Source organism: Silurus aristotelis (genome assembly GCF_946808225.1).
Source record: "Silurus aristotelis genome assembly, chromosome: 11".
Classification (NCBI taxonomy): Eukaryota; Metazoa; Chordata; class Actinopteri; order Siluriformes; family Siluridae; genus Silurus; species Silurus aristotelis.
The window spans coordinates 24,702,433-24,715,719 of NC_139584.1; the positions used below are offsets into that span (position 1 = coordinate 24,702,433).

Sequence of the window (13,287 nt, forward strand, 5' to 3'; positions counted from 1 at the left end):
TATTGAGGCGGAAGTGCATTTTAATTGGATTGGGTTTAAATATTTTTTTCCCGATTATCCTGAAAGTGTACGGCCTTTTAGTCCGTTAAGAGTGCGTAAAGTTCAGTTTGTTATCATCTCCTTTGAAAAACAATCTCTCATTGTTTTTGGCAGCATTTCATACTTTGCCCACCTTTGAGCAATGATTAAACAAAAATATTATTAATAATGACCTTTTGAATCGAAGCAAGTTGTCCCGTGTAGTGCTGAAGCACAGCTAAGTTTAGTCAGAGCATTGTTTCTGTGTAGTTCTACTCGGAGGCCCACTGCTAAATAACTTCCTACCATTTTTTTGCTCTGGACGCCTAGATAATGTCTGCATGTCCATCAGACACTTCCTGTGTTTGTGTGCAGGAGAATGGTCTCTCTTGTTGGGAACTGTCTTATCTGATCTGTAAATCAGTTCTCTATCGATGCCGAACTGCCTCCCCCACACCCCAAGCCCTTCTTTCTCCATTTGTCTCTCTCGTTTTCTCATCTACCGCCCTTCTCCTTCTCAGAGGGCTCTCCTCTGGGTGGTATGAGGACAGCTGTGTAGATTTGTGAGAGAACATGAGAGAGCTCCTTCCCATGCACCTTATATCTTCACAATGCAATCATTTTTGTTAGTGCCATCTGTGTATAGTAGATGAATGCACAACAAATACTTACCAGCCATACAATAAATCAGAAAAGCATAACATTTATTTGGATCACTTATACTAAATGATGCTTAATTAACAGTAAATAGCTATTAGAAAATAGCAGTGAATAAAGGACTAATAATAAATACTCTTCAGGTTATCGACTGATACAAACGGCATGAGAGACTTGTATTGCTCAAGTATTTTCCCATGTTTAATTGGTGTGATAAAATGAAGGCACTCAGACGAAAATAAATAAATTGAGACAGTTTGTCTGTCTCTGTGTTTATTCATATTCCAAAAGCAGGAAGGATGTAAGCTGTTTTTGGCCATCGAGACACATAGCTAAGCCTTTGTTCTGTGTCTAATGGGGAAGGGCTATCAGCGAGGGGTATCTTAAACTGCATTGTACGCTTACCGTTCTCGGAGGTGAATAGCTCTTTCAGAAGCTTCTCTCTGAGACTTGTCGGGAACAAAGTGGAGGGCTAGGGGCTCCCAGGGGGCTGCTCGAGTGGCTGTTAACGTGGCATAGGTCAGGGAGGTGACTCTTGAACAGCACAATCAAGACTCGACCTTCTGATATACAGCTTCCTCCAGCCTTCCGCCCTGTCTCGTAATGATGCAAAAGTCCCCTGATCTCTGCCAGAGTCACCACCATCTGAGTTATTGTATTCATCAGGTAGCCGGACAACAAAATATCTTCAAGAGGACATAGTTGGTACCACGAGTGCTTATTTTTACAGGCTAAAATAATGGTTGATCTAAGTTTTAGACAACAGCACCAACAACGGAACAATTCACATTAAAAGTGGTGTAAGATTAGACCCTATATGGCTCAAATTTCAGAATTAAAGCTCTGTCTATAGGTACAAGTGGCCTACAAGCAGTTAGGGGAAATCCCTGGTTAGGGAAAAAATGGCGGTTTCTTTAGAGCTTTTGGATTTAACCTATTTTAGGACGAACACCATTATTTCATTCAGTCCATATGTAGTGGATTTTCAAGTCACACCTTCTGCCCTTAAACATATGAATGTCTTTTCTGCAAGGTTTAAACCCTTAGTGTGCTTCAAGGCAGATTCTGAGGGACTATAAACTACCAATTAGAGTGCGTCGTTCAACAGAAATATTTTAAATGTCATTGAGACCTGTCATACACCTTCTCCCAACTTATCATAAAACATAGGTATGTATCTTATCGGCATCTCCTTTCTTTTCAGGTGTCTGCGATGGAGAGCATGACTGAGAAACTGGAGAACTTTGGCACTTTGAAACTGGATGCTCCCAATTCGCTACAGCACTCCTCACATCACCTCTTTAACTTCCGCGCCCCTCCTCCTTCTTTGTCCGACGCCATACTACGCAAAGGCAAAGAACGCTATGCCTGCAGGTAAGCCCAAGCCATTTCTCTTAGGCTGGAGCGTCAGTAAAACTATTTCAAACGATCTTCCTTCTATTTTTATTTAACATACATGCATACGGAAATTCTGAGAAACCAAGAACTTCTATGCTCATGATCCACTGTATAAAAACCCATTTCCTCTGCTGTAGGTACTGTGGGAAAATCTTTCCCAGGTCGGCTAATCTTACCAGGCACTTACGAACACACACAGGAGAGCAACCATACAGGTAAGCCGCTCAAAACCACTCAGATATAAAAAAATATATAAAAATGTTGCCGCCATTTTTGTTTCTAACACAAAACCATACATAGAGGTAACTTCAACCACTTGAGTCTACACAGTCCACCAGTCCAAACATACTGAAGTGTCACCATCACTCCATAATCTAGCAGTTTACTCATGCTTGTGACATGCCTATTTTGGTCAACCGAGTGAAAATATTTCACTCAAGCTCGTCTGACACACAGACACAAACACATCGTAAGAAAAATGGGAACATGTCTGCTGTTTGTTCAGCGCAAGCGACAAGCCTGGTGCTGATGATGCAGAGACACAGAAAATACTGAAAAAGAGTTCAGAAAGAAAGAAAAATGGGAGCACCAGAAAGTGAAGGAAGATTGATTCTGTCTGCACAGATGTTCTGGAGTTAAAGCGGCAAAGCAAGCTCTGGACAATGTTGACTTGTAATAGTGCCCTAGAGACATTCTTGCATCCTTTATAGTGCAGCTTAATTATCACAGATTTGGCCACCTTCCAGCTGTGGACTTCCCGGTGCTATGAGGATGATAGTGTTCTGCAGACCGGGCCTTTGATTTTCCAGATGATGTTACCTTAAGAAGGGTATTTGTGATTAGGAAAATTTACACAAATCTGTATGTTTGATGTTCAGGTTTTTTCTCTTTGTCAGGTTGATAAAATTTTAGTTTGAAACATTTGGTCAGTATATGATGCACGACTGGCTTTGTGCACCATGAACGGTTCATTTAATGATTTCGTAAAGTTCCAAATAAAAAATAAAAGGGCCTATTAACTGAGGAGTCTAATCTAATTTGCATACATTGTTCATTGTTTCGTGTATATATTAAACCGTTCTTTTTATTTGGATATGCCTCCTGGAAGTTTATATAAGGACCTGTTTTTCAGAAAAATGAAAGCGGGTTCAGACAAAATCTCTCCCCGTTCTGAGTTCCACATGTCTACCGCTGTGCTTCGTGGAAGCAATCGGCGAGATAGAGAGCCTCCCATGGGACATGGTCACTGCATGGTTGGCTCCTTCACAACAATCCCTTGATTAGCTCGTTTAGAAACCATTTACCCTAACAAATGGTAGACATCATCATCATCATCTCCCCTCCCCACTTTGAGAGAAATAGGGCTGAGTCGGGCCAGTATCAGAGCTGGACTGCACTCAGCCGTCTTCATGCTTCATTGTGGTAGGTTATTTGCCTTGCTCGAGATGCTATCGCCTCATCTCTTTGCAGTGAAATTGGCCTAGTAGTGCTGACCATTGAAAGACCCCATTCAGATTGTAACGCTCCATGTACAGTCCTTGTAACACTGGAGGAAAAACTCAAAGATGATGAAGTAATTGAAAGTCCCCTTGGACAAGCTAATAAAAATAAACCAAAAAAAGGGTAGAAAAGGCCATTTAAGAAAGAACGCTGTCTTGGCATTTTACCATTCTCTATGAACCATGATGCGCCAAGTCTGGAACTTTACACACAGACGCGCGCACAAACACACACACACACACACACACACTAGTGAAAATAAATTGGAACATGAAAAGAGGCCTGCATCTTGATTCTGAGCACTTGATGACGAGTGATTTTCCCAAAGCAATTAGGCTTGAAAGTCAATCTTGCAAGCCAGCCGCAGGAGTGCAGATCGAGCAGGGCCACCCAACAAAAGGGCCACTGTCCAGCAGGGCTCTTGACACGACCTTGCCATCATGTTTGTTTATCAGCACATTAAATTGATGTTCTCCGGCCTATTCTGGATGGGCTGTCGTTGTGAACAAACAGGCTAAAGAGACCTACAAGACGAGTGCAAGCCAAGACCCTCAGGGCTAGTTACTCAGTGCCAGAATTTTACTTATACACACTAGTCACTGAAGAGTGCCTGTCCAGCCTATAGGAAGCTAATGCTCTAGCTAATACACTTTAGGCTCCACTTTATATTACTCTCTGATTGATTAGGCTATACAAAGATGAGGTGAATTAGGATTACATTCATTGGTTCTATGTGTTTGTAGATTATGTTTTAACCACGTGCGCGTTCTGATAAATATTAAGACTTTCCTAGTAAGAGCCTTGTTTCCTGGAAGAAGAAAAGGGTTGTGCTTCAGTTCAACGTGCACAGCTCAGGCAGAGAGCAAAAATGTAGACCAATTGTAAGGCCCATAGGACTTTTCTGTATAAAAACCAGCGCTGATAAAATCTTCAGCACTCTATTTAGCACTGAATGCAGTGCCATTCTCAGCCACAGGGAGGAGTAATTCACAGCCCAGCTCAGAAATTTTACGTAGTAGAAGAAAGTTGCTGCACTAAGCACATTCGCAAATCCTCACACAGCTGGGAATATGAATGTATGCTTAAAAATTATATTGTCATACTTAGACCTCCGAGCTACAAATGTCACTGAGTCCGATTCCGACCGATTATAGGTCCTAGTCATTGAAACCCCCCCCTAAAAAACACGGAGGCGAAGAGTGCTGGCCGTGCTCTGTTTTCACTGTCAAAGCTGCAATGACAAATGTGTCCCCACCTAAACAGTCCAATTGCCTCTAATGTGTTGCCCATGTTTATACTGGGGCATTCTACAGCTGGTGATTGCTGTTTACATAGCTGAACAAGGACCTCATTTAGGGTTCTAATTCTCTTTCTTAAACCTACCCCCCCCCCCCCTCCCTGTCTCTGTCTGTGTCTGTATCTTTCTCTGCAGATGTAAATACTGTGACCGTTCCTTCAGCATCTCGTCCAACCTCCAGCGACATGTCCGCAACATTCACAATAAAGAGAAGCCCTTCAAGTGCCATCTGTGTAACCGCTGCTTTGGTCAGCAGACCAACCTGGACCGCCACTTAAAGAAACACGAGCATGAGAATATCCCAGGTAAACATGGTCTTCATAAGATAATGCTGGCTGAAATAGCCTCTGCACTTCAAATTCGATGGAGTTACATACTGTGAAGACAACGTTAAAATCTCTGTGTCTGTGTGTTTGTCGTTGCTCTGTTCCGTTTGTGTGGCAGTGAGCCAGCACTCTGGGATTCTCGCAAATCTGGGAACGAATATCTCCTCTCCGAATTCCGAACCGGACAATCACGCACTTTTAGACGAAAAAGAAGACTCGTATTTCTCAGAGATTAGAAACTTCATCTCGAACAGCGAGCTGAACCAGGCCTGCAGCTCCTCGGAGAAAAGGTACAAATGCATACATATCCACATTCCTGTTGTGTTTTGAAGCTGTAGTAACCAGGAGCATAACTCACAGGCAAGATTCAAGTCTTGACACTGTCTTTCAGGAGGTTAAAGCCTGCTCCCTAGTGGCTGCATGTGAAATGTGCTTACTATGCGATTGTAATTTTGCAGGTTTGGTTGCACAACTTTTCCCTTCATAATGCAGAGACGGAGGGGCAACATTTCAGAGATTTCTGTATCTAATATTACACTTATATATGTGCTGGCCAGGGCAAAAAAACCCACAATAAAATCATTGCTCCCAGATATGAGGATGTGTGCATCAAGTGCTGTGAACTGGCTGGCTAAACTCAGGCAGATTTCAAAAAACGTTCTGTGAAGATGTTTTGCCATGTCTGTGTAAATAAAAACACAGATGAATAAATTTTTCCTATGACATATAAAAGCTCTGCCCAGTCTCAGCTTTGATACCGTGGCCTCATCCAGACACATGAAAGCTCTCACTATGCCATCTGGGATCAATAGCCTTGTCCCTGTCTAGAAACAGCAAGCCTGGCATTTTAATATCTGTAATTCAAATAAGTGCTCTGTTTTCTGTCTCTCTGCAAATCGCTTCAGTCGAGACAGACAGGCAGCTGCAGGAGCACTGCTCCTCCGAGTCCTCCCTGCATCATTTATTTCCGTGTCTCTCTATCATCCACCCATATTTACTTGTCGTTCCCTCTACTTATTTTAGTATCTCCCGTTCTGCTGTGACGGACGTCGGAGATAACGGCACATTCTTTCAGACTTCCTTTCTGCCTGTCTTCCTTCTGCTTTTGTCAAAAAAAATCGCTAGTGTTGGACTGGTGGTTAAATAGTGCATCCGGTCTAGCCCCCCTTGACTGGTCATGACAGGTTGGGGAGGGGGATATGGGCTTGAGACAGACCTTTAGGTTTAGCCATCCCCGGGGACCCTCAGATTGAGGCATTTATCTGTGCACTACATTGATGGAGCCCCACATCTCCTCCCTCCAGCTAAGGCAAACAGTGTTCTGACATGTTTAGACTGAGAGACAAAGCGCAGGTCTGTGGCAGGCCTGTCGATGTCTTCCGCATGCCACGGACTTTCTCCTGAGCCAGGACCCAATTTGATTATGGGATATTTAAGCTCGATGGAAAATGGAAAACAAGCAGTCGTTCTTTTTTTTTTTCTTCAAAAGTCCACCTCTCACGTAGCCGGCTGATGCCTCTTTTCGGAACGCTTGTCATTACAGTCTGTTCCTTACACGTCTTCTCTAAAGGCAAAACAACTCGAGGGGACAGACTCTGTAAAAGGTGGTGAGATCATGACTCGTTGAGAAACTGAAAGCTCTGAAAATAGCGAGAGAGCGACCGAGTACAAGTGAGAGGGTAGGAATGGAACGGCATGGTGCTGATAGGTGCTTTGCAGAGCAGGCGTTTTTTTTTTTTTTTTTTCTTCTGTGGAACTCTGTGGCACCGAGACAGACTGTGATGATTGGATCTGACCCTCCTGGACGAGCCTGTCTCGCCTTTCTGGGATTAGCTAATTTATCATTGCCAAAACGTCTGTCGTTAATTACACAATGTGTGTGTTTGTCATTCGGGGGGCCCTGCATGTTTTCAGGCTAAGGCCTGGCAGGGAAATCACAGGTCATTCAGCAATGATGAATAGTAATTGGGTGGCTGGAACACGGTACACAGTGGTGATATTCGGCAGTAGGTCTATGACAGTAGATCTGCCATCACAGGTCTCTGAAAGCTTAAATAGTCCATCTGAGGAGAGATGGAGTAAGCTCATTTAGTTATATAAGCTTATGTTGTAATAGTCCAACCTCAGCGTATTGCGCCAAATGTAGACTTCAATACCAGGTCTGTATGTAATATCTTTTAAAAACAACAAGACAAAATGATTGATGTGGAAGTCATGTTTATGGTGGAGGGATTTTAATACCATCCCCAGTTTGTAATAAAGACCGTTGTTTGGAAATTTTTCAGGATTTCCTAAGTATCCTGTGTAATCCAACATAAACTGAATCCTAAGCCATACAATCTTGACCCGCATTTCATCTTGACTTGCGCAGGTCAGAAATAACCGAGGACGAGCGTCCCGGGAGCCACGTCGTCACGAACTCCAAGCTCGAGGAGGAGGAAGAGGAGGTGGAGGGAGATGACGAAGACGAGGAAGGTTCGCTAACAGAAAAGTCGCAGGATGAAATGACTTCTCCTGCCACCATGGTGCAAAACGCTTACGACGACGACGAGGAAGCTGCTCCGCTCTCCATGACCTACGAACACCCGCGCAGGTAAGACAAGATCACGCTTGCTTTTCACCATCCATCTTTCATGTCCGTGAGATCACTTTACCATTCGTTAGTGAAGAGAAGAGTTATTTGCATGATGAGAAACACAGAGAACACCAGATAATAAACGGGTTCTCTAGAAATGTTTTTATTAGATGAGTGGTTACATTACAAGCACGTGAATTTGGGGTTTCTTTCAAAACAAAACGACAACAAAAAACGTACTACGAGCTGACACACTTTTCTTCCAAAAAACATTGTCTACTAATGCCACTAATATTTATCCCAAATCTAATTTATTTCCAAAACTAACACCACAGTTCACTATATAGTGTAGTGTCCACAACTGTTTCTTATTTGCCTTGGCTTCTCTGTTTACAGCCTCCTGATTTTTTGAATGCTGAATTGTTAAAGCAGACTCTGAGACCAAACATTCTTTTATGATCATAAACCTCTAACTAATATAGAGGTCCTGAAGTTGCTAGGGAGAGTGTTGTCAGAAATAACACTCTCCCACCTAGTGCTCTATTGCTTTTGCAAGGTAAAAAATAAAACAATAAAAGAAGATAAAAAAAAAAATAATTCAGATTTTTTTTTTAAACAGTTTTTTTAATTTTCATATTTTTTTAATAATTAAAAAAAATTATATAATGACAGAATGGCAAAGAAATTGCGGTTGAAACTAACTGCTGTATGATCTGAAATGCATGGTTGTGCCTCAACTCTACTTGCTTGTACGTGCGCTTCTGTGACGCCATCACTCCACGCCATCCCTCCATTAACGCCGTGTGCATGCGCCGCATAATCACTCGTTATCCGGCTCTAGCAGCCGTTCCGATTGGGCTAACTGAGGGTTTCCTCCCCTCTTCCCGACCCCTCGTCCCTCCTTCTTGGTGCAGGTGTATTGAGGAGGATGCAGGCCTGTTAGATCTGGAGCCTCTGCCTGGCTTTCCAAAGGGCCTGGAGCTCCATAAGCCTGCAGATGAGCCGTTTGACGTTAAAGACATTTTTAACACCGCCTTAGAGTCTGAGGCGCTGAAAGAAACACTCTTGAGGCAGGCTAAAACCCAGGTATGCCTTTGCACCCACTTAAGGCACAAAGTGCGGGGGTCATATTATGACGCTGAGTCATTAATTTAGAAAAATTCCGGGTAGAGGTTATGCTTGAGGTCTATCACAGAAACTTAAGCAATAGAGGGATTGCTTTTGTAAGATTTTCTGGGTGTTGTGTGTATAATATATTTGCATTTGACTGTCCTTTCTTATTTCTTTACATTCTTCCTCTATTTTACTGTCTGTAGAATAACCAAATAACATTGTAATAACTAACATGTTGGCCTTCGTCTTCTAACTGTAACACCAGATTCAAAACCATTAACTTCTTATGCACAGTGTGTAGATTGATTATTGTATATACGGTTTATTGTATTTCATTAGGCACATTGACGCTTGTCATTTTGAGATCTTCTACATTTAATAAAATTGCCTCACAAGCATTCTTTAAACCTCAATCAAGCTTCAATTTCACATCCTGGAAATTGACATTGACCCTATGGAAGACAGATATGTCATTTTAAATACACACATATATTCCACAGAGGGGTTTTGACGTGAAAGAGGCATGTCAGCATTTATTATTACAGTTGCAGTTCATGACATAGCCACCAGAGGGCTCTACAAATTACAAACTGCTCCTTTAAGGATTCGAATGAGATTTCAGTGCTTTGTGAAGTCTATTAGGTTAAACATGCTGCTCTTTTGTGTGCCCTTTACCTCCCACAGGCTTATGCAATGATGCTGTCTCTGTCGGAGAACAACCCCCTGCATCCATCCTCCCAGAACTCACTAGACGCCTGGTTGAACATGGGAGGAGGCCCTTCAGAAACTAGCTCCTTTCACCCACTCAACCATATCTAAGCCCAGAGAGCATGGAGACGGGGAGGGGTCGGAGGGAGAGGAGGAATGAGTGAGAGAAAAAAAGCAGAGAGAGAGTGGGAATAGGATTTAGGGTTAAGACCACCACGAAGGAGATGCATATGTTACAAGAGCACATGAAGACCAGTGATGCTTACAGTAGACAAATCACCACTTCGACTGGGGAAAAGGGAGAGGACCAGAGCTGAAAGACTGTTGAAACAGAGAAGTGAACCAGCAGAGCTGTAGAGCTCTCCTTTCCACAGCCGAGAGACAAAAGACTGACTACACCACTGCACATTGCTCTGTACAACTCCAGATTTGTTTTGAAGCTCAGTTTTCACCTTGGAATCTGGGTCTTGGAAAAACCCCATATATCCCAGCGACATCACAAAATCTCATTCATTACTTTCTCATTGGGACAGCCATGCTTTTAAAGTGACGATAGAGGAAAGACAAAACGGAAGGTATTTTTGTCGCGTATGCTGATCTGATCCGATCGAGTCCCCAAACTATGTAACACGCAGTGGCACGATCAGACCACATGAGGGCATATTGAAGTGCCAGGACAGGCGCTGAACAGTTAGCCGAACAGCTTTGTGTCTTCTAAATGTCTCCGGTGTAAAACTAATTAGCAAAATAGGTCCGAATTAGCGCAGTATATATACAAACCAATCAGATGAGCCATAGAAATAGACAGAATCACATCCACTACTAATCACATCGCTCCTCTTTGATTGTGTTGATCATCATCAGAGTGGTAGAACAGTAGCAAAGCTCAAAGCATGGCTGCTCAACTCAACACATCACCTTAACCTTGTTACTGTCCTGATTGCCATTTTAACTGTACACAGGTTGTGGTTTTTCATTTTTCCTCAAGCGTTTAAATTATTCTCCTCCCAGCGTTCTCATTCATTCGTAACACTCTCTTTTTGTATTGTATGTGATTTGTTCTTTGATCAACAGTATTGTTTTTTTTTTTGTTTGTTTTTTTCGAGCACTTCTGTGCTTATATTGTTAATATAATTATTTAGTGAAGGACCAAATTTGTATGATAATGTTGTAAGATGTACAAAATAATTTCGAAAATTCCTAGCAAAGAGTGTTGTGTGCCAAATAACCCTTTTTTTTTTTTCTCGGACAATCATTTCTTTTTTTATTTCCCAGTGGTTATGTTCTTTGCTGTTTGAGTAGTTTTTTTTCTCTCTCTTATTACCTGCTCACTCTATGTATTTGATTTGAGGTGCATTTGATTTCTATTTATTTTAGTTGTTTCATCATTATAGGATAAAAAGAAAAAAAAAGAAAAAAACTAACAAAAAAAAAGAAATGACCCAGTTTCACCCAGTTTTTGAAGGATTTGAATCTATGACTGAGACTTTTAATCTCATGATGCTCTGAAGGATATTGTATAGAGACCGGTATGCCAAAATGTAAATGACAAAATCAACTATTTTATTTATAACTTTTGGCATTGGCACCAGTCTGTTTGTGTTCGTTGTGAGGTTTGTTTTCATTTTTCACTTTTTCCTCGACCATTTGAAACTGTACATATCGTGTGTGATGTTGAACAAATGGTTGGATTTATTATTTTTTTCTTTTTCTAATGAATCCTTTGATTAAAGCATCAGGTCACTTGAATGGCGGGGGCATTATCTTTGTACTGCTAGAGTCAATTTTGCTTTCGGTTTTAGTCTCCCTGGTTTGAGCACGGCGAAAACGACGACCATGTCACTCTCTCTAACAGCCTTCCAGTCCTGTGTGTTGAGTAGGAAAACAGCATGCCACTGTATCCAAAAAACTATCCAAATTGTGTGTTGGCACCCCACAGACCAAAAGCACGAAACCAGAAGCATGGCCCTTGGATGCAATCGTGCTGTGCTTTTTTTTTTGTGTTTGTTTGTTTCTTTCAGTCTTACATTCTTAAAAATATAAGCAGCTGCTGTCAATCGAAGGGGCTGAACGGCATTAAATCCGGAGGTTCGAATGGTGAGTTGGGAAATTTTTTATTTCTAACGCTGATACATGAGTGTAGATCGGGAGGGGGGTGAAGCAGAAAAGCTCAGCTTTTAAAAACACGCATGTTACCCAAGTGCCAGGACTCAGGAGTCCTCGTGCAACTCTACTGAACTGTGAATCCAGCACACGAATCGTACAAATCAAGACAACAACAAGGAACACAAGCTTATGATAAATGTTTAGAATAGACTCGGTGTTTGCTCACGGATCAAACCTTTGTTTTTTGTTTTCTTCGGACGCTGATTTAAAAAAAAGAATCTGTTGTCATTTTTATTCCCATCACAGCTTTTCCATTTTACATATAGTTTAGAAAGTGTGCAAAAAGCACTTAATTATGCAGCACTCCGGATTTCTCAGTCCCCAGCAGTCCTTTAAATACTGCTTGTATTTTTTTCTTTCCAAATCTTCAAATCAAGCCACTGGGTTTTCAAACAAGCACTTCAACCACACTTTATACATGAACATTGTGTCACACAGTCTTTGGCGAAACTTTATAAACCGATTATGAACACCCTGGATAGAGAGAATTTTTCTTTAGTACTGTTACAGGGCACTGTTATAGTTGTCATACTTTAATTTGCCACTAGAGGGTACTTCTGTGTCATTTTAACTTTTGACATGGGCACGATCTGTCCATGCCTCATGTGGCCTAGCTGGAGTTGTCGAATCGTACTGCATATGTCGAGGTTCATGATGTCACATACTACTGTTATAAGCAAGCGCTGTAGGCGGTGGAGAAACCGTTCCACGACGAATGGTCACAAACTGGTCTCGATATGGAAGTTGTCCTACCCCACCGGCCCCTCCCCCTTCCACTGTTACAACACAAAACGAACGTAAAAACCATGTTTTGTTATGGTTGCTCGAAAAACTGTATAGTGTTCCGGGAAAAAAATAAAAAAATAAAACGTTGCATTCGTCTGCAAATTCGTTTTAAAAAATGGGTTTGAAAATAGATGGTGCTTGTTTCCTTTGGATCTGAGTTGTATATTGCTTCTGTTCTGTTTATTGAGAGAAACTGTTGTGCATGACTTGTGTTTTAGCGGTCATAATGGTGTCCATTTGTGAAATGTGTATCTTAAATTAAAAAGAAGAAAAGAAAAAAAAAGGTCATTAAAAAATACTGAATTTGTAGATGCACTTATCGTACACGTGGTTAGGTTAGTAGGTTTGACTTTAAGTCCTGTTAACTGCCTTACCTGCAACAGGCAGACGGTTATTGAAATAAACATTATGCTTGTGGGAGAGAAATAATGATAAAAAAAAAAAAAAAAACAATTTGAAAGGATTGTAGAAATAATAATCAGAAATCTGATCATTGCAGTTCTTTTCTCTTTTTTTTTTTTTTTTTTTGATGCTTGTGATTATTGAAGATGTACTTTAGAGAAATTTCATGGAAAAGACATGATTCTGATGTTAATTCTGTAGAATAGATATGTATACCAAATGTAATCTTTCCAATGCTATGAAGAATTTATACATGAAATTGATATGCAATAAAAACCTGTGTGCTTTTTATATGAATTCGGACTTTTTCACTTGTCTGCATCAAATCGACCTGTTTCTCG

General features: G+C 41.3%; 1 protein-coding gene across 16 annotated transcripts in view; it reads left to right on the forward strand.

Annotated features, from left to right (window-relative positions):
• Positions 1 to 13,243, forward strand: part of prdm16 (PR domain containing 16) — a 180,523-nt gene extending 167,280 nt beyond the window's left edge. For 9 of the 16 annotated variants that reach the window (XM_083554728.1, XM_083554736.1, XM_083554737.1 and 6 more), the window contains 7 exons: positions 1,880 to 2,049; positions 2,211 to 2,288; positions 5,006 to 5,175; positions 5,315 to 5,486; positions 7,568 to 7,789; positions 8,686 to 8,857; positions 9,569 to 13,243. In XM_083554728.1, coding sequence (XP_083410854.1) covers positions 1,880 to 2,049; positions 2,211 to 2,288; positions 5,006 to 5,175; positions 5,315 to 5,486; positions 7,568 to 7,789; positions 8,686 to 8,857; positions 9,569 to 9,703 — 1,119 coding nt within the window. In that variant the 3' untranslated portion in view covers positions 9,704 to 13,243. The remainder of the gene's footprint in view (positions 1 to 1,879; positions 2,050 to 2,210; positions 2,289 to 5,005; positions 5,176 to 5,314; positions 5,487 to 7,567; positions 7,790 to 8,685; positions 8,858 to 9,568) is intronic. The other 7 variants (XM_083554740.1, XM_083554741.1, XM_083554742.1 and 4 more) reach the window with 1 other exon arrangement.
• Positions 13,244 to 13,287: the final 44 nt, after the last annotated feature.